The 21314-nt window shown below is 41.3% G+C and overlaps 1 protein-coding gene across 2 annotated transcripts in view; it reads left to right on the top strand.

The window, feature by feature from the left end:
- Positions 1-18067, top strand: part of STK31 (serine/threonine kinase 31) — a 39183-nt gene extending 21116 nt beyond the window's left edge. For both annotated transcript variants that reach the window (XM_035129453.3, XM_088653753.1), the window contains 12 exons: positions 3578-3694; positions 5301-5420; positions 5761-5892; positions 8192-8293; positions 9827-9907; positions 11386-11511; positions 12784-12909; positions 13127-13213; positions 14192-14341; positions 15307-15432; positions 16335-16403; positions 17126-18067. In XM_035129453.3, coding sequence (XP_034985344.3) covers positions 3578-3694; positions 5301-5420; positions 5761-5892; positions 8192-8293; positions 9827-9907; positions 11386-11511; positions 12784-12909; positions 13127-13213; positions 14192-14341; positions 15307-15432; positions 16335-16403; positions 17126-17374 — 1485 coding nt within the window. In that variant the 3' untranslated portion in view covers positions 17375-18067. The remainder of the gene's footprint in view (positions 1-3577; positions 3695-5300; positions 5421-5760; positions 5893-8191; positions 8294-9826; positions 9908-11385; positions 11512-12783; positions 12910-13126; positions 13214-14191; positions 14342-15306; positions 15433-16334; positions 16404-17125) is intronic.
- Positions 18068-21314: the final 3247 nt, after the last annotated feature.

Below are 21314 nucleotides of genomic sequence, written 5' to 3'. Positions count from 1 at the left end.
TACTTGTTTAGCTGCAGTAGGTGTAGTTTGCGACTTAACCAGCAGGGGGCACCTGGCACGTACATGGCCCTCACGATTACAGAAAAAACAAGTGATTTTCTTAGACCCTGTCTTGTCAGTAACTGATTCCCTGACAGGAAAATTTTCTTGCCTGTCTTTATTTTCTCTGTTTCTCCATGGATTACCCTTCTGTGAGTGTTTTGGGAATGCTATTTCATTGAAATCTCCTTGTAGTTCGTCTAAGACCTCAGCAACCTGTGCCACAGTTTTCAGTTTTTTATCCCTCAAGAACCAACGTAAATTGCTAGGGATTTGCTTAAAAAATTGTTCTAAACAAATTAATTGTTTTAACTCATCAAAGTCCTTCACTCCACTCCCTTGAATCCATCTGTCAAGTAATTTATCTAAGCGGCTAGCTAGTTGGGCATAAGTCTCTTTATGTTCCTTTTTTGCCTCACGAAAAGCCTTTCTGCTTTGTTCAGCCGTGAGTCCACATCGAACCCTGACCCTTTGCTTAAATACTTGGTAACTTGACAGCTCTTCTTCCCTCAGGTCAGCATAAATTTCACTTAGTATCCCACAAATTTGAGGTCTTAAATAAAGCATCCAGTTCTCCTCAGGTATTTGAAATTCCACACAAACGCGTTCGAAGGTAAATAGAAACGATTCGACATTATCGTCTTTTCCAAATTTGGGGAACCTTTTTAAATTAATTGCGATACTATCATTATTAACTGGGCTACTAGTTAATTCTGATCGCAGACGTATCTCTTCAAGCTTCATTCTGTCCTGTTCTAATTGAACCCTTAACCTCTCGGACTGCATTCTCTCCTCAGCTTCAATTCTAGCTTTTTCCCTCTCACTATCAATTCTAGCTTTTTCCCTCTCACTTTCAGATGCTATCTTTTCCCTCTCAGCTTCAATTCTGGCTTTTTCTCTCTCACTTTCAATTCTGGCTTTTTCCCTCTCACTTTCAGCTGCTATCTTTTCCCTCTCAGCTTCAATTCGGGCCATCTCAATTCGTAGTTTCATCAGTTCTACCTCAGAACCTGGGCTTCCCTCAGCCCCTTCCGTTCTTTCATCTCCTTTTGCCTCTCTGGGTTTTCTTACGTGAGTCATTTTCCTCACAGGAAAATCCTGACAGACTCAAACCAAACTAGGCGCGTGAGCTTTTAATTTCGATCACGACGCTGCCACCAAAAATGTGACGACCCTGGTCCCACTCTGCCTTACTATCACTGCGACACAGGAATCCAGAGGGGAAAACACCCACCCTCTGGTCCTGCCGCCTCAAAAATAAACCCCTTTTACTAATGGGTTTCTAAGTAAGGAGAGCCTTCCAGCCTGCGTGACCTGGTACCTTAAGAAACTCTAGGCTGTCCCCCAGGAATAACCTCTTGCCTCCTGTAAAGGGTCTCCCTCAGTTGGATTCCCCCACTGTAGAAGTTTGCCCTAGGCACTCTGGCAACTTCTTGGCACCTCAGGTTACCCTTCTAAGCCTCCTCCGTGTAACTTCAGGACACAAACCACCACCTCCCTGCCTGAGGTGAGTTTGGCCCTCTCTTGAGTCACCACGGCTGTGAGTCCTGGTACCTCGCTGGAAAAATACAAACGGACCTCTTGTTGGCAAAAACAGAGATGAAGTTTTATTGTGTTAAAAACATAAGTGATTCTTTAACGTGTCATTTATTAATTAGCTTTGTTCCAGTTGTACAAAATAAACTCAGTCAAACATTTAACTAAAGTTTTCCTAGCCTCTTCACTGTCTTCATACTAGCCACCTCATAACACCACACCACAACGTCCTCCCTCTCCCTCCTAACTGACCAAACCGACTCTCCCTCCTTTTTTAAAACCGGGCACAGTCCCGCCCCCATCAGAGTTCTATGCCAGTCAGGCTGGAGGTGGGTTAACTCTTTGCCAGCCGGGCAGAAATAAACATTTTAAAAGTGCTTCAATTTGTCACAGAAGGTCTCCATGTATTACTTTATTTTGCAAAAGCCGTGGCTGAGTGACTGCATTTAGCTACAGAGGGGGACAGTTTGTGACCCTGCAAGTTTTCCCTTCTATGGTTAATGATATCTCTTGGACAGGGATCTGGATCAAGCCTATGTGGTAGGGTGGGGAAGAATATTGGGCTCTTCCTACACTGTGAATTTAACCCTTTTGTTATTGCTTTTTTGGGGGGGGATCACATTGGGAGGTTCAAATGTGGAGCTCCAACATAATGTGTAACTTGGCCCTTTGACATTAGCTATCTGAATTGAGATTTGCTGGCCAATTATTATGGTTTTTTTTGGTAATGGAACATGGGAAGGACCTGTTCCATCTTAGTGCAAAGGGTCACTCTGACGAATGGGTACTTTAACTTGGCCATTTCCCTTTCTGCTATTGTTTTGGCTCTTTGGGCAGATTTTTTGTGTTAAAACATGAAACGGAACCGTGTTTATCATTAAGTGGATACACTGTTGGGTTATACTTGGGAAGCTTTCTAGGAACTTGAAAGGTGAAGTGGGAACATAGCATTCGTGTGATGTAGCATACGCATTGGAGCAGCTGATAGAACATTCTTTCACCACTCTGAATTTGATGACCAGGGAAGCTCCTATTACAGTCTTTGCTCTGTAACCTTTGACTGGGTGATCCACTTTTATATAATCATCCTTCCAAAACCATCCTTCAGTGATTAATGATCACTTCTAAGCACATATAAGTTCTTTATAGACCTTTAAAAAAATCCTATACAGTTACTGCCTGCCTGCTTACAATTTAGACATGAGGCAAAAGGAAATATAAATGTGGAGGGTAGAGGAAAACAAACATTGGAGCAGAATATTCTCTTTGGCAGGAAGGGGAGAGAGGCAAGCCTCCTGCAACTGCTGCTTCTCTGGGCGATGAATGGGGTCAGACTGACCTTCCTTTTTCCATTACTTTCTTCCTGGGAGGCAGCTATCCCATTCATCTTTTGTTCCCTGGCTGGTGACAGAGGTCAGAGTGTGCTTTCCTTCTGTTCTGCAGCATCAGGACAATTTACAACAAAATCACCAAATATAATACCGTTCATGCACCTTCTACAATCTCATGTTCTTTAACACTAAGCAGCAGTACAATGTCTGTGTTTCTGTGACTGGATGACACACACATTATTAAAATTCACAAATAAAAGTGGTGTTGACTTGAAGTTTTTAGTAAAGAAGCAGGAAATGTATGACTGCCTAAAGCTTTAAAGGGAAAGCATCTGACACACCTATAGGGAAGGCGTTCCACATTTTGGGGGCCATTACCATGTTTCCCTGAAAATAAGACACTGTCTTATTCCCCCCCCTCGAGAAGACACACTGTGGCTTATTTTCGTGTGTGTGTGTGTCTTATTCCAGTGGGAAGGGCTCTGGGCGTGGCATTGCGTCCATGTCTTATTTTTGGGATATGGCTTATATTGCGGAAATGCTTAGAAATCCTGCTATGGCTTATTTTATGGGTATATCTTATTTTCGTGGAAACAGGGTATTTACTTTGCCGACACTGTTAATATTTGTATAGATAACTCCCTTTTTCTCTTAACTGTTTACCTTCCAAGTTCTTTGACATGTCGTCAGGCATATTTTTGAAATCTGAGGATGTAGGTGACAACATAGATGAAGTTCTCAAGAATGCCGAGTTGAACATTTCTCAAGAATTGAACATTTTTCTAACTGTAAGTTAGCTTTCTTCTGTTACAGTACTTTTGTACTGGCTTCATGTCTTTTGGGTAAAAGTCATGTCTGAAATTTCCAGTGGAATGTTAGAAGCAGGATTTCCTGCAACAAAATTCCTCAGCCCTAGTCAGATACTGAAAGACCAGTCATAAATCTACGAGCTAATTTAACATGGTGGCCTGTAAGCTAAAATCTCACTTTGAGATGGGGTGGGAGTTGCGAGTTGCCATCTTTCCTGTGTTTAGTTAACTAGTTTGTCCCTGAATTGAAGCCAGCAGCTTTCTACTCCCCTTCAGCTTCGGGCCTAAATGGATGGGGGGTGGAATTGAATTTGATAGTCACAAACTTCTCCAGGCCCATTTTCTCCCTTGTCTCTTGGCTCCCTTGCGGCTGAAGAAGTAGCAAAGTCTTTCTCTCCTTCTGCCCCGAAGCCACCATGAGGGTTTGAGTAACTTGCTTCAGGGTATGAATGCACCCTTGCTGTGCTCATTTTCTGAGCCTGGCAGGTGAGGCTGTGACTAACCCCCATTGTGGGGATGTACTGAGGCAGCAATTTCTGCCCTGCCTGGGTTCATCGCAACCATTGCCGTTTCTGTTTGGCTGCAGTTCTGCTTCCACTGAAATGTATGTTGTTCATCTTGCAATCCGCTATGGCAAAAACTAAACTGTTTAATTACATAACCAATTTCGGCGCATTTCAGTGGAGAGGGGAAGCATAAGAACCAATGCAGAAAGTAACAATAATTTACATGTTTGCAGACTAAGAAAATAATTATAGTGAGTGCTGTGACATTCTCAGACATCCCTACCCCAGAGTAAGCTGCATAGCGCCCCATTATCTCCAGGAGCCAAGTGCCTTGATCCAGCTAGGGAAGACCACTTAATGCAAGTAGGCTTCCATGCTGTTGTTGCTTGCTGGATCAGCAATTGCAGAAATTAATTGGATTCACATCCTAATACACATCAGAGCTCAGTTGCCATCTATCTGAATAGTGTTGCTTTATATGGAACGTGCATTTGAAAAGCTGCATAACTTTGCTTAGCCTTATTTCTTCCTTCTCTGAAAATATTTTTCATGGCTCCATATATAATTTCAAATCAAAAGGTGGCTGGACTTAAAAGTGACTGCTGAGGGGCCCGAGAGCATAATATACCCAAAGACTGTAGTAAAATACACAAACTGTGAATGTTTTTGACATGTACTCTACACTTGGTTTTTAATACATTGTTAACTGTTCCAGGTAGAAGAAGCCAAGATAAAAAGCAGAAAACCTCTGATATACAGTTCAGCTAATGGTTCAATTTGCAGTTCAACTTGTGGTCCTTTTACTGCAGTCTGTTGCAAAACAGGAGTCCAGAATTATTCCTGATTGAATCATTTGACAAACTCACCACACCAGAGCTACTGAACATTGGGGTGGAGGTTGTGTCCCATGGAAATGTCAAACTATATTAATTTAAACTGCTTGGTAGCCTCTACTTATTTTACAAATAAAAACTGATAAGCTTTCCCATTAAGAATATCCTCCATGCCTATAGGTGTTGAAATCCTCAACCTTCATCTAGGTGCAAGTACGTTATCTGTCTGTGTCTGATTCCATTTAGGAGCTAGATGAAGCAGATAAAAAAATAATCTTGAACGTGTACAGTGAAGTTATGCAGAAGATCAACCAAGAAAACAATCTGTTAAGCACTATATATCACAAGTATCGGGACAGCATCGAGGTCAGTTTGTCATACTTGGGGTTTTTTTTTTGTATTCTTAGAATTAAAGCAGACCACATCTTGAAACTTTAGGAAAGCTTTTTGGTGATACTGTTTTGTCCATGAATTTCCCTTCAGCAACTTCAAAAGAAAAATTGGCGTGTAATTATAAAATGATCCAATAATCGATTCCTCTAAACTAGATATTGTGTTATCGCTGCCTAAGACTCAGTTGCTATTTAAGACATAAAGATGAGTCTAATGTGTGCAAATAGCAATCTTCATCGAAACTAATTTGAGCATTGAAAACGTCGCTCTTTCACTTCCATGGTTTCTTTGTGTTTTTTGTTTTACCCTTTAGTTCAAAATGCAGATTGTGGAGTGGCTGGAGACAAGTCCTAATGTTGACGTTTTGCTACTCATTAAGAAGAGAGTGAAAAAGCTGAAGGCTCAGCTGAGGTGGAAGGTGGCTGAAAAAAACAACTTGGAAGAAGTATGGAAATAAGTGCTGTTTTTTAAAAGGCTTTTATGAAATATAGAACTAGCTGACAAGGGAGAGCATTCTGCCCCTACTGTCCGTGAGGAGAAAAATGGATTGAGTGTGTGGGAAAAGCTGGTACTATCTGGTATTTGACAAATCTCATTTTTTAACAAAGACGTAATTTATTCATGTAAAACTTGAGGCAAATAAAATCTGAAGGAAAATTAGATTAAAGCTGTATGTAGATCAGACAGTGTTTCTCAGATTGCCAAGTGGGTGGGATGTCAGCAGTGAGCTTGTGCAATAATGGGCCTATAAAACTATGGGATACCAGATTTTCTTTCTGTGTGTGCGTGCGTATGCACGCTATACTGATATGCTCTCCTCAGGATATCAATGGCTGCTAGTGGTGATGGAGCACATACTGCTTCCATGACCAGAGGCACTATGCCTTTCAATGTTTGGAAGGCTGCCTGCATCCCTTCCGAGCTTCTTGGGTGTTATGATCTGCAGAGGGCACCCTCTTGGGAGTTTTCAGGGAATGGCTTTCTGGGTGAGGGGTTTCTCTGTGGCAATGCCTGCATTGCAGAGCTCTCCCCCCACAGAACTGTCTCCAGATTCTTTATTGTACAGCTTTTGCTGTATGCTGAAGATGCAAGTCTTTACACTGGCCTTTGACAGTTAAGGTGTTTTGTTTGTGGGAGGGACCCACCTCTTTCACAGAGTTTATAAATTTGTCTAGTCCTTTTTAAATCTAGAGGTAAATCTAGAGAATCCAGTGGAAGGGAAGCAGTTCCTCAAATTTAAGAAATGCAAGCTCGGAACAACAAATGCACATTTAACAGTTTTCCGTTCTCTAATGAGTTCACATTGAAAAGTAGTCTTTGTCTCATCTCAGTTGCAGCAGTACAGTCATACCTCGGGTTGCAATCGCTGCGGGTTGCGTGTTTTCGGGTTATGGAAGCACTGAACCCAGAAGTACCAGAACAGGTTACTTCCGGGTTTCGGCGCTCGCTCATGCGCAAAAGCGCTAAATCCCGCTTTGTGCATGTGCAGAAGCGCCGAATCGCATCACATGCTGCGCTGCTGGTTGCGAACACTGCGGGTTGCGAATGTTCCTCCCGTATGGATCATGTTTGCAACCCAAGGTTCCACTGTATAGGCATCTAAGGCCTCTTTCTGGTGTCGTTCTTATATTGAGTTTCCCCATATACTCTATTGAGTATATTATAACAAGAAGTTGACACTATTCATCTTCTTCTATCCTGTCCTTGTGTGTGTGGCGTTGTGTTGCATGTTGTGTGTGTGTGTGTGTGTTGGGCACCGACACAGAAGTTGCAGCTTACTTTGTTAGGGACAAGTAGCCTTTCAATTAAACAGCAGCAGTAATCCAAACCCAGAACAGCTTTCTGGGGTGTTTTATATCAGGGTGGCCAACTCATTCTGAGAAGTCAGATTCTCCCTCCCCACCTTTCAGCAACTTGGCTCCCAAGCTGAACTTAGTGAGCTGCTTCCCTCCTGACCAACTGAAGAAATAGCTGATAGTTTTGTGAATTAGCCCAGGCATATGAAAACATTTATTAATCCTCATAAATAAGTTGTTTTTTCTGAGAAGAAGACATTGGTGACTGTTTGGCCATAGAATTGAGTCCTGGTGCCCTTTCCAACTGTGGCATTTTAATTTTGTCTCCACACCACTTTCAAGGAGTAAGAAAGGGTATTAACCTAACAGATGGAAAGCAGGAAAGTACATCCAGTAAATCTGGTGACTCTGGCCCAGGGGTCCCCAGACTTTCTGCGCGGCGGGCCGGTGCCCGCCGCGCCGACCGCGCGGTGGGCCGGGGGGAAGGGGAGTGCGCGCGCAGCGGGCCGGAGGGCGGGGGAGTGCGCGCCCGTGCGCATGCGCACACGCACACGGGCGGGAAAAAATCGCCAAAAATCGCTTGTGCGCATGCGTATGGGCCTCCCCCGACCCGGAAGTGCACCAGAAATGACCTCTTCCGGGTCGGGAGAGGCCCATACGCATGCGCACAAAGGATTTTCGGCGATTTTTTGCCGATTTTTTAGATCGTCGCTGCGCCGCGCGCCGTGAGAGCGGGCGGCGGCAGCGGGCGGCGGGAGTCGTCGCGGGCCGGATTGGAAGGCCGATTGGGCCGCATCCGGCCCGGGGGCCGTAGTTTGGGGACCCCTGCTCTGGCCTATAATGTGTTATTGAAAATCAGTAGTTATTCTCAATGTATAATAAGATGGTTACCTGATACAATAATACCTTAATCGTCTGAGGTGTTGATTTTACATTTCTACCTTTTAGTCTGATGATGACAGCGAGCCCAAAATGGCAAAAATAAAAGAAGAAATAACTGGATTAAGAAATAATGTATTTGAGGAAATATACAAGGAACAAGAAGAATACGTAAGTGTTCAATTGCATAAGCACCATTGAAACAAGTAATTACAATGAATAAATTTTCGATTTTTCAGAATGAATTGCATACATTCTTATTGAGTAGGATGAAGAGGATTAGCATTTCTGAATCTATTGAAGGCATGCTTACACACGCAACTTGTAAATTAAAAAACTATCACGAGTGGAGAAATGGTTATAAACTTCTCTTATCAAAAAGCAAGAATATGTCCCTGTTATGGCTTACTCTGGCTTCAATGCGTTCTCATCCCTGTTCTTTGAATCCATGTACACATGACGTTACCTACAATCCACAGGTTATCTTGTAGTTTCTACTAAAATGCTATGTTTTGATATGGTTTTCTCTGGGCCAGCTTTACTCCCTTGTGACTATGCAATGCATGGCAAATCCCAAGTGTATACAATCCTACCTTGGAAGTCGAACGGAATCCATTCTGGAAGTCCGTTGGACTTCCAAAGCGTTTGGAAACCAAAGTGTGGCTTCTGATTGGCTTCAGGAAGCTCCTGCATCCAATTTGAAGCTGCACTGGATGTTTGTGTTCTAAAGAATGTTCACAAACCGGAACACTCACTTCCGGGTTTGTGGCGTTCAGGAGCCAAAACGTTTGAGTACCAAGGTGTTCGGGATCCAAGGTTTGCTGGGGTGGAGGGTGGGGCGGGAGATGTGTTGTACAGGAGAAACAAAAAAACTGAAATATCTCCAGGCAGCGGCTGAGGTGGATAAAGGGTGCAGAGTGCTGCAAAGAGGCAAAGAACCAAGAAGTGCAAAGATTGTCCCAACAATTCAGAGCCCATAATGCACAAGCACCCCAAGTTGCCTCTCACCGGGGGGGGGGATGGGGATTGCTGACTTTTAAAAAAGGTGGCTGGAAGCAGGGTAGAGGGGTGGGGAAAACTGTGTATGTAAATTGCAGAGCTAGAAATGCCAACTCTGGTGTGTTCACTTGGACTTTTAGTCTATTAAAGGTAAAGGTACCCCTAACTGTTATGTCCAGTCGCTGACGACTCTGGGGTTGCGTACTCATCTCGCTCTATAAGCTAAGGGAGCTGGCATTTGTCTGCAGACAGCTTCCGGGTCATGTGGCCAGCATGACTAAGCCGCTACTGCCGAACCAGAGCAGTGCACAGAAATGCCGTTTACCTTCCCACCGGAGCGGTACCTATTTATCTACTTGCCAGTCCCATAGCTGCAAATGACAAGCACAGGAAGATGATGGGGGGGGGCACAGACGTGGGATAACACCTTCACCAGTAGGAGTGAGTGGAGGCCTTTACTTTGTGTTCAGTGGAGTAGCTGTGTCTTCTGTATCATAAAGTGTATGAGTTCTGCATTGGGAAATGTGTATAAATCCAGCAGTACCATGTGAAGAGGAATCTAATTACGTACTGATGCTTATCTGTGAATCACTTCTTCATTTGCAAATTTGCTACTTGCGTGCCACAGGTTAATCTAGTTCCCAACATATCGTGTTCTGTTTTCATGCTGAGATGGGTATTGCAAAAATTTGTCTCTTAATTTAGGAGAAGCTCAATCACTTGGTACAGAAATGGTTCCCTGAGCTACCACTTCTTCATCCTGAAGCAGGAATTCTACAATATATGGTAAGAAAGATATGTTAAGGGTTGTTTTGTTTTGTTTTGGTAGGGATGTCTGGTCTCTAAAAACGAGGGAGAAATGTAGTTGAGGGATAGAAATGGAGAGGTGGATGTGTTGCTGTTTATATGTGAAGCATATGAGACATCTGAGCACAAAAGAGAGTGCAGTGTGGCCCACCTCATTATTATTATTATTATTATTTATTTATTTATTTATTATTTTGCTACTGGGAAATGCCTCCTGCTATTGACTGTAACAGCATCGTTTGGGTGTGTGCGGGGTATAACTATTATGTGATCTCTGCAATCATGGCCAGTAGGACATAGCTTACTTGCCATGCTAAATATTGAGGGTGGAGGCCAAGAGAGGAAACAGCAATGGTTTTACTCCCCCTCAATCTGCATTAGGTCATGTCCCTCATGGCAGCCATTTTGTTACAAATTTGAGGCACAGAAAGTGTCTGCTGGTTCAAAAAAGGTTGTTGACTCCTGTTCTAGGTTATGATTGTTAAGTTCTGCATTATTTTTATATATTAGCCATCTGCCAGCCTGCTATTACTTGTGACCAGGTCGTTCTCAGGGTGCTTCTTATCCTTTATCCATTAGTTCTTCTCAAAAATCTGCCTTATGGTTCTGTTGCTGTTCATGGTCAACTTCTTTTGCTGGCAGTAGAGCCAATAACGTGATTTCCTGCTAGACCAAAAGGGTAAAATGACAGGTCTTGTTTATCCTGTTTTAAGATCACAACAGGTTCTGGGTGGAAGAGAAAGGGTACCATTGTGCTAAGATCCTCACATCTTGTTTATTAAAAATAACAAAATTGGGATGGGGGGATACTTAGACGTGCTGCCAACTTGGCAGCGAAATGCACCATCCCAAAATAGGAGGTGCTTTCTGCACATTCATGGGAGCATTAGTTTGTAAATGAAAAGACAAACAGCCTCCAACCCCCCCCCCCTGCCTTTGCCACCGTTGCATGGCAAGGACCTAGGTTCATTTGTTTTCAAGACCAGTGGAATGATGGCGTTAGTTGACAGGAAAGAAAAGGAGGGCATTGGCCTGTTTTGACCAAGAACAGCTTATAGTATACGGTGGGTACCCATTTAGTGTACCCAACAGGACTGAGGGGAGTGCCACCCTCCATGAGGTCTAAAGCTCACTTCTATTTGGAGAAACTTCTTTTCTCCTCTCCAGAAACCTTCCCTCTTGCTTCAAACCTGAGCCCTTTATAGCACAACAAGGAAAGTTTCAGGAGGGTTGGGAAATAAAGAGATATGGCTACCTTTCCCCCTAAACAATGCTGCAAGATTCCTGCTCCAAGCTGGTTGGGGAGCCTTGTGCAGGAGTGCTCCGGTTACAGCCCGAGGATACAGGTCCTTGTTTATTACCTATAGATAATGTGACTCTATTCTGTGATCTACACATATTTATATTTTTTGCAGTCTTGGGATTTATAAGGTGATTGACAAATCCTGTTTGTTCAGAACTCAGGAGGACTTCTGACAGTCAGTTTGGAGCGTGATCTTCTAGATGCTGAACCAATGAGAGAACTGAGCACAAAACGTCCTCTGGTTTGCTCAGAGGTTCAAGGGCAGAAGGTTCTCTTAAAGGTATACTTTCAAGTTCACTTTTTAAAAAGCTAGTAATAAGAGGCAAGTCATTGACTAAACTGGAAAGCGTTCAGTTTTTGAGATATCATTATTAAACATCTGGGTGCTTGTTGGTCCTCTGCTAAGCTGAATAAACACATTTCGGGTCTCTAGAATATGATTTTGTGCCTGAGCAGCTAAGCACTTGGGGACTTTGGGAGCCTTGATCTTTGAGTTTGAAGAAATCAGCCATTTAAGTCTAGTTTATGGGGAGTTAGGCTTACTTTAAACCAACCTATAAGAAAGCTCATTTTCATACAGCTTAGGGACTTTGGGGGGTTGGGGAGGAAAGTCTCTGTCCTTAGTTGCTTATACAGGTGAAACTTGGAAAATTAGAATATCGTCAAAAAGTGCATTTATTTCAGTAATGCAACTTAAAAAATGAAACCAATATATGAGATAGATGCATGACATGCAAAGCAAGATATGTCAAGCCTTTATTTGTTGTAATTGTAATTATTTGTTGTTAGGCGGGTCAATTATAAGTGGAATGTAATTAATGAAATGTAATAGCGATGTTTATTTTTGTATTATTGTAGCTATTTGTTTTATTATTGTGGAATTTCCAAAAGAAAGCATTTGTAAAAATTAAAATAAATAATAATAATACTAAGTTGCGTTACTGAAATAAATGCACTTTTCGACGATATTCTAATTTCCCGAGTTTCACAAGCTATTCATATAGTTGTCTGAATTACAGCGAGTCCTTCTGGACAGATAAAAATCCTTTCCAGTCCTATTATTTTAACTGGTTCCTAGGTTTACCATGACTGTGAAATGGGATGAACACAACACTAATCTCAGTTGGTATTTGTCTTGGATTTGAATGGATTTTATGTATGTGCCATTATTGTTTTAAACTGTTTGTATATTTGTACTTGTTTTTATATATGCAATGGTTTCAATTGTGTTTATTTTATATACATTAAACTTTCATATATGTTATATTGTAATTTGTTTTGTGATGTCTCTTGGGAAGTGATGAAAGAACTAAGTAAAATAAATCACAAAGCAGAATACAATAGACGCCACAAGGAAATTGTAGCCGTCTTGATATTTTATAGCCCCACAGCTTTTAACGTTCACAAAGTAAAAAGTAGGTATATGCATTGTATCTCAAATGTAGTGTACAAGTTATTTGTACACTTTTAAAGGGTCTTTTTAAAATGAGAAAAATATCATTTCAAAGTATACCTATCCAATTCATAGCCAACTTTTTTTTAACCTTCTTAGGGATATGCTGTGGATATGAATACTGAAGCCGAAGTAATAGAAAGAGCAGCAAAGTATCACAGACTCTGGAGAGAACTGAAGGAAGAATCTGGTTTGATGCAGCTGATGTTTCTGTTTTTATGCAAGGCAAGTTTTAAACTGTCCATGCAGTCATTTTTTAAAAAGCAAATGATAAATCTTTTAACCTAATACTTTTAATCAGTAAGCCTTTTTCTATTATGAATAAAGGTACATATATACATTGAGATTTATTGATTGATTGCAGTATGTGTAAAATAATTGTAGAAATGTTGCAGTAATTTGACATATGATACACACATACATACTTTTTGTGTCCATTAAGTCTGATCCTCTGGCATATCTGATGGTCCCATATTATGCTGAAGCAAGCCTGGGCATATTGCAGACTACTGCACCTTTAACTCCAGAAGTAAGTAATGTGATCGGGTGGGAGTGGGGGGGGGGGGAGAGAGAACCCTATTCGTCAAGATGCTGATTAATTTAATTTTTACTATAAACTGTTCCATTGTGGTATGCAGTGAATCCAGCTTTTCAAAAACAGGGCATTTAGTGCTTCATTTTTTGTTCAATGCTCTGTTTGTCCTCCTCCCACCCCAGTTTCTTTCAAAAAACAACATACTTATTTGCCATATTTTAATATACTGTATATTAAGTGATAGTCTGATTCCGGTTGCAGTACAGTTTACCACAGGAGACTCTGGTTAAATAGTCACCTCTTCAATATAATCCGTTAATGAGTTCTACAATGATAACAGACAAATTGGTATCAGAAAAAATGAAATGAATTGGTATAGTCTTGGTATGACAAAGAAGATTTATACAATGGAACCTGGGGTTGCGGACATAATCCGTGATGGAGGCACTTCCGCAACCGCAGCGTTTGTAACCTGCAGTGCTGCGCATGTGCGTGATGCAGTTCGGTGCTTCTGCGCATGCGTGAGCGACGAAACCTTGAAGTAACCCTTTCCGGTACTTCCGGGTTTCCCGCGGTCCGTAACCTGAAAATGCGTAACCTGAAGCGTCTGTAACTCGAGGATCCAAATGCAAAGAGTAAATACAGTATAAAACCCTCTGCATTTTGCCCAAAAGGTTCCATTCAGTGGTCACTAATACCCCCATATACCTATGCTTCATTTTTGTTGTTGTGGGCTTTGCTGCATGCGCTCTGATATTTTTCAGACTATTCTGAATTTAGCAGTTGCTTAAAACAATTGTAGGCAAGACGTTTTCCCTCAATCTGGAGTAACTCATTTATTGAAGATTAATCCTGACTTACAGCCACTTTGCAAGGAGTTTCATAAGTGGCTTTGTACCTTACTTCCAGTGGAGTTTGTGTTTGAAAGACTAATGGGACTCTAGAGGTTCATCTCTTACGATTTTTAACTAGGAAACCTTGAAGGTGATGAAAGGAGTAGCTCGTGGTCTGCATACGCTACACAAAGCTGGTATAATCCACGGATCTCTGCATAAAAACAATGTATTTGCTGTAAACCGAGAGCAAGGAATTGTTGGAGACTTTGACTTCACCAAATCAGAGGTAAAGAAGCTGTCCTTTAAATATAAACAAACGAATGCCTTCCATGTTGCTAATTAACACAGTTCCTCTGCTTTTTGAGCACAGGCAAAATCTATTGGTTTTCCAGTTGGATTTTCTTTTTTTGGTGGGGCAAATCTTAAAACATCAATGTAAACAAAAAATGAGGTGTAAATATATATATATGTGTGTGTGTGTGTGTGTGTGTGTGTGTGTGTGTGTGTGTGTGTGTTGGTGCTGCTGGAGGCAATTGACCCTGTCCTGTCCTCTAGAATTCTGCTACCAGAATCTCCCTCTCTTCTTGCATTCCTAGAAGAGTTACATGTGCAGCTTCTATAACACACTTGTCTGGTCACGTGAGCTGGCCTGAGGGAGATGCACAGGCGTTTCTCATAAAATATTACACAGCAGTTTGCAGACTGACAATGAAAACATCAGTGCTATATAGTTGGTCGGGATAGAAACTCCAGTTCGAAAGGCTTGTCTGAGTAATACAGTTTTTAGAAGGTGTCTAAAAACAAGCAGCGATGACTCCTGCTGAACCCACATTGGCAAGGAGTTCCACAGGGTTAGGGCCAGCCATGCACTCACTAAAGTGCCAGTAGCCCTCCACTTTGCAGAGCTTTGGCTCTCTCTGGTAGAGAATGGAGGAAGGAGGTACTAAACGCATACCATGTTAAACACAGAACACGACTAGACAGTATGCATTATACATACACAATACCCTTTCTCCTGGTGTTATAAAGAGGTTACTGGCTTGTTAACTAATTGAGTGGCATATGTGTGTTCAGTGCCCAAAGTGCCACTGCACTGAGAATGGAAAGGTGGCTATGTAATAGATGCATTGCTGCTTCTCTCAATTCAGGAGGTAGGATGATTTTCATGCCTGTTGCCTAGGCTAGCATAGATCATCTGTTTTATAGGCAACGTTCAATTGTAATTCCAAGCTGTGGGGTTTTAATTTTTAGAGTCAGCGTGCTTCAATGAACTCTGTGCTCCTGAATGGCTTGAACTTAATTTCTCCTGAAGTAAGGCAGGGACAACCACCTTCTCCCGCTTCAGATATGTATGCTTTCGGTTGCCTCCTTTACTGGGTATGTAGCTCTTCATTTATAAATGCAACGGCTTAGTAATGTTAATGCAGGCTGAATTATTGTTTTCCCTAAAGTTGCAAGCGAAGCTGTGAGCGGAATTGCCATAACTGCTCAGGTGTGAAAGTAGATCTACATTTATTAGTCTTTGTTTTGTCCCTTTGATCATCTACAGATTTTAGCCAGGGGCTCTCATTTTCCCCCATTTTGCTTTCTTAAAGAGGTTGTCAGATTGCTCTCTCTGAATTTGGGAGTGGATATGAATATGAAGTGTGGTCAGCTTTACGTGTGCAACAGAATGAAATGGTAGAGTAGACTGTGCCTTTTCAGACAGTAGGGGATGAATCAAGGCCCCATCTACACTAAACATTTAAAGCAGTATTACATACCATTTTAATCAGTCATGGCTTCCACCTTTGAGTTCACCATTAGTATACATTATAGGGACTCACTAAGAAATCTAGACTTTGTGTGAAATATAATTGATGTACAGTGGACCCTCCAGATACAAACTTAATTCATTTCGGGGGTCCGTACATACCCCAAAAAGTCCGCATCTAGAGGTGCCGCTTCTGCATACGTGTGCAGCGTGCTTTTGCGCATGCGCATGGTGAAACCCGGAAGTATACACTTCCGGGGTTGCTGCATTTGTAAACTGAGGGTCCACTGTATATCTGGTTTTGTACAGCAATTATTTTTGTCAAGGAAGCATAAATTTTAGTTCAGCGTGTGTGTGTGTGTGTGTGTGTGTGTGTGTGTGTGTAAATACACAGTGAACTGTGCTTTGCTTACCTTTTTTGTCCCTCTTTAAACTGGAAGTGACTGTCAGAATAGAATGGGCTAACATCATTTGGTTTTCTAGAATTGCTGTTTGAGCTAATTTTGTCATCTTTTAAAATTTATAGCTGGTTATTGGAAAAGAGGAGTTTAAAATAAAGATAGATGGAACTCCTGAAGTGGATGGCCACTATATGGTATGTTTGTTTTCTTTCTTAACTACACAAACTATTTCAAATAATAGTGCAGAACTGCCTAAATCATTTTGTTTAGTTAGTACTCAACTCACTAAGGGAGGGCATTCCACAAATAGGAAACCACCACTGAAAAGGCCCTGCCATGGGTCACTGTCAACTGGGCAACCCTCAGTGTAATTATAGTAGTAATCTCTGCTGCTGTTTTGAAGGTGGTAAGGATTGCTAAGCACTTCACTTTCTAACAGTGCATATGGGTGATAGTTCCATAAGTGTGTCTGCTAGCAGTGATCACACCCATCCTCCTGGCATAAACCCAGCTTGTAGGTAAGAAGCTACCCATCTCTTCCTTGGTGGAGAAAGAAAGGGGACAGGTAACTTCTCTCTTCCAATCCAGGCTCATGGAAGAAAGGGGTGGTTGCTTCTGCATCTTGGGTGCCTTACAAAGTGTTGCATGGATTGCTGATTTTGCTACTTTTTCCTGAATTCTGGGATTCTTATGTTAATGTTCTTTCCACTGGACCACAGTTTTATATACTGTTTCTGGGTATATGCTATTTGATATTTTTATTATTGTAAGCCACCTGGAGGTTTTTTTAAAGGCAGAATATAAGTATTTTAAAAATAAATATGAATTATCTGCGCACGTCACAGGACGGGCGGGTTGGTGGAGACCACAAATAATAATTAATACTTCTTTCTTTCTTTCTTTCTTTCTCTCTTAGGACGATAAAGTTAAATCTCTGCTCACAAAACTCCTCTGCTTTAACAATCGAATGACCTCAGAGGAGGTGCTGAATGACGACTGTTTCCTGTTGCATGAAGTGATTCCTGTTTCAGTGGAAAGTGAGCCAACTGAACCTGGAAATGGAGAGGCAACAACAGAAAATGAAGTTGTCCTGCCTGCCATCAAAAATTATGTGACAGAACCCTTTTCAGATAATACAGAGCCTAACAGTGATGCCTGTGTTTAAAATGCAAAGCCAAACTAGATTAATATAATTTGGGTCAAAGAGGTAGAGTTTTCTAGACTTGTAACTTTATGGCAGAACAACAAGATCTTGAATATCCTCCTTTAGTGCATATATTTATTTTAATAAATTTGATGTGCATCTAGGATAGTTGCTAAGCAGGTCCAAGTTTCAGTTTTGCAAACGCCTAATTTCCCCATCACATACCTTTTCCTTCCAGGGTTACAGGTATTCCTTTCCTCAATACAAGAAACTTCCCAAGTTGTTTTAGGGAACTGTTTGCTTAAGTCTCTGAGTAGAAGGGGCTGCTTTTCAGGGAGAAGGTAGAGCTTGGCTCCAGTGATCTGGCACATTATCCCCATTAAAGAACTTGCTGGCATTAGCAATCCTGAAAGAGTAGAGTCTACCACTTGGTTAGTCAACCTAAAATTAGGTTCTTTAAAACAAGCATTGAAAAGAGCCGTCACAGAAGATAAATACATCAAAACCTGAAAATAATACGTTGTGCCATATTCATTGATGAGCAGTGATTGCTTGGATTTGTTGTTTGTTCACATTTTGTTCACCAAGCATGTTGGTGAAATGCTTGTGTATAGAACATTCAGTTTATTTCCTTCTATTTCTCCACCTCCTGATCTGTTTTGGGAAAGAGCATTTTTGAGAAATGAGACTTATTTGAATAAACCTTTGAAGCGAGCCTACAGTTTACACTTTTGGTATTCTTGGTAAATGTCTTACAAACTTTTAAGAGGCTGGATATGAAAGTACTGACCTCCTCTCTCCCTCCCACTTTCTTTTTCAGTGTTGTATCACAGGGTTGCGTCTGGCCACTAGGTGCTGCTCTTTACTTGGTGCTTTTGAGCAGGATAGCTGCCAGGAACAAGTGTGTGGTGCAAACAGTAGGGAACAGCTCGTGACAGGGTCAGGCTGGTCATATAAAATACATATATATTGCACGATGCAGCTTTAAACAATGTACAATGCAGCTTTTTAATATCGAGAAGAGAAGCCATTTCTAAACATTTGTGAAGCTAATAAAAAAATGGGACTGGCAAAATGCTTGTGGTACCATTTTTTTTCAAAGTAATTTGTCTTTTGATCAGTATATATGAATAATAAGCAGCTTCATTAAAAGGCAAATGACATAAAAACACTCCTAAAATGTAAAGCTACTTCATTCCAGTTGATAAAAATTGTGGAATATGGATGAAATCCATTAATCATACTTGGAGTAGACTTCAGTGGGTTCACTCAGACTAAGTTGGATATTTACAGTTAAGGAGGTGTCAGATATGCTATGCAACACTAAGAAAACCAACCTAATATTTGATGCCCTGCAAGGCCAATTATTAATTTGCATTGAGTTGGGTGTCTTCTTGTTTTGGTTAGCAGAGGCAGAACATCACTTCCTGCTTATACCAGTGAGGGGTTCCTTCATTTGGTTTTGCTCTGTAGACCAGCGGTAAGCAAGGTTTATGTTGCCTGGGCCGGATCGCATGCATGCTCCTATGATTTTTGGCATCTGCACAGATGCGATTTTCGGCGTGTCTGTGCAGACATGATTTTCGGTGCCTGTGCATGCACAGACGTGTTTTTGGGTGCCGCAGAAGCGAGTCCCCGCTCCACCAGTAGCTTGGTTCAGAGCAGGCTCGGGGGCCAGTCAAATGACCTCTGTGAACCACTTCCGACCCATGGGCCTTAGGTTGATAACCCCTCCTGTAGAGGCTAGAAATGTTGGCGAATTTAGTTTGATGTGCCCTTTTAAGCAAATAAACACAATTTGTACTTCCCAGACTGTTATGTGGATTTCGACTGCACACTTCTGAATTTTGAGAAGCATTTGGGGGGGGATGCAGAAAACATGACAGAATAGACTTAGGATTGAACAAATGCAAAAGTGACACTGACTAAAAATAAATGGAACTATTCATCCCCAGTAGAGGCTGCCTATCAACAAACCAGTCTAAAAAGTCTATTTTTTTAAAAAAAGTAAAAAACAAGGCAACAAAAATTAAAACCAAAAAGTTCCTTAAAACAAAATTTACCTCCTTGATTTAAAACACCTGAGTGAATGAAAAGGTCCTCATGTGTCATCAAAAACAATGTAAAGATAGGGTTCTCAGCCTATCTGAATCAGTATTTCTTTATCTCTCCTATTGATTGTGCCACATCCTTCTTGCCGTTCAATTCAGTAATATGTTTAAAATGTCTCCATTGATAATGAAAGCCACCAGAGTATTCTGAAGGAGTGAGGTGTACTGTATATATTATGGGTGGGTGGTACCACCTTCTGATTTAATATTTGCAGGGCTTTAGTAAAGATGAGCCAATGATGCTAGGGAATACTGTCCCCAAGTGAGCATGGCGATATCTGTTGCCTGTGATGGGGAAGGAAACCTGGGAGACCCATCACTTATTTCTCATGCAAGGTTCTGTAGTATGCATGGGAAGGGAGGGTCACTTGGAAATGTAATTAAGTGTGCAAGTATATCACTTTAAACGCTTCATCTGAGCTGTATTTGATACTTTCCAAAAGGTTGAGCAAATGCGTTTTATTGCAGCTACATTAACTACGGTACATGTAGTACACGGTACTTCTTCTATCTGAAGAAGTGTGCATGCACACGAAAGCTCATACCAAAATAAAAACTTAGTTGGTCTTTAAGATGCTACTGAAGGAATTTTTAAATTTTGTTTCGACTCGGACCAACACGGCTACCTACCTGTAACTACGGTACATGTAGTTAAAGGGACAGATCCAGTTTGTTTCTGATCTCTCCTTTGCACTTGTGTTCATAAGTCCCTTTTGTTCTATTTTCTGGTCCGACTGCACTGGCCACCAATTAGTTTTTGGGCCCAATTCAAAGTGCTGGTTTTGACCTATAAAGCCTTAAACGGCTCAGGACTGCAATACCTCAAGGACCTCTTTCCATATGAACCTAGTCGGACCCTGAGATCATCTTCTGAGGCCCTCCTTTGTGTGCCTCTGAGAGGTCCAGAGGGTGGCAACACGAGAACGGGCCTTATCTGCAGTGGCTCCCCAACTATGGAATGCTCTCCCCAGGAAGGTTCGCCTGGAGCCTTCATTATACATTTTTAGGTGCCAGGGAAAAATGTTCATTTTTAACCAGGCCTTCAGTTGATTTGATTGACATTCTATGCCCTTTTAAAATGTTTTTTTTGGGGGGGGTTATTGGGTTGTTTATATTTTGATTATATATTTTGTGGTTTTGTATTTTGATTTTGTTCTGTGAACTGCCCTGAGGCCTCTGTGTATAGAGCGGAATATAAATTCAGTTAATAGTAATAATAAAAAATTCCACATTAATCTCTGATTTAAAAAAATCCACATGAAAATAAATATATACATATTTGATCACAAAGTACACATTTATCTCCATGTACACATTTCTAAACATAATTTGATCCTAAAATATGCACTGACACATTTTGGTACATTTCTTTTTGAGCTGAGAGCTCCATCACAAATTTGGATACAGTTGAAATGTGTCTTTCAATCCACATAACGTTGGCTGGGAAGTGCAGATTAGGTCAGTTCACAGAAATCAAATCCATCAAGCATCCCTGCTACAGAGGACAACCGGTGGCTAAACATGTTTAACTGAAGAGCACTTTAACTGTTCTGTGTTACTTTAATACCTTGACATTTTTCAAAATCATATTGAGCTATGACTTCTTTGGGTATGTGTGCTTTAGTATAGTTCACAATAGAGCTCCATTTGTGCCTGTTGTCCACTAGTGGCAACTGCAAATTATAATCACAGCAGTGGAATACATAAAATATGTAAATAGTATCATTTAGAAGAAAAATCTTGGTAGACTGAGTCACCAGTTCCATCATTCTCTGCAGTGTCATTTTTTATGATTCATAAGTTCTGCTCCTTACTATTTCTGCAGGTCAGCCAAAAGGATTGCAAGTAGC

Source organism: Zootoca vivipara, chromosome 11, assembly GCF_965207765.1.
Source record: "Zootoca vivipara chromosome 11, rZooViv2.hap1.1, whole genome shotgun sequence".
NCBI lineage: Eukaryota > Metazoa > Chordata > Lepidosauria > Squamata > Lacertidae > Zootoca > Zootoca vivipara.
This window is presented reverse-complemented; position numbering and strand designations above follow the sequence as displayed.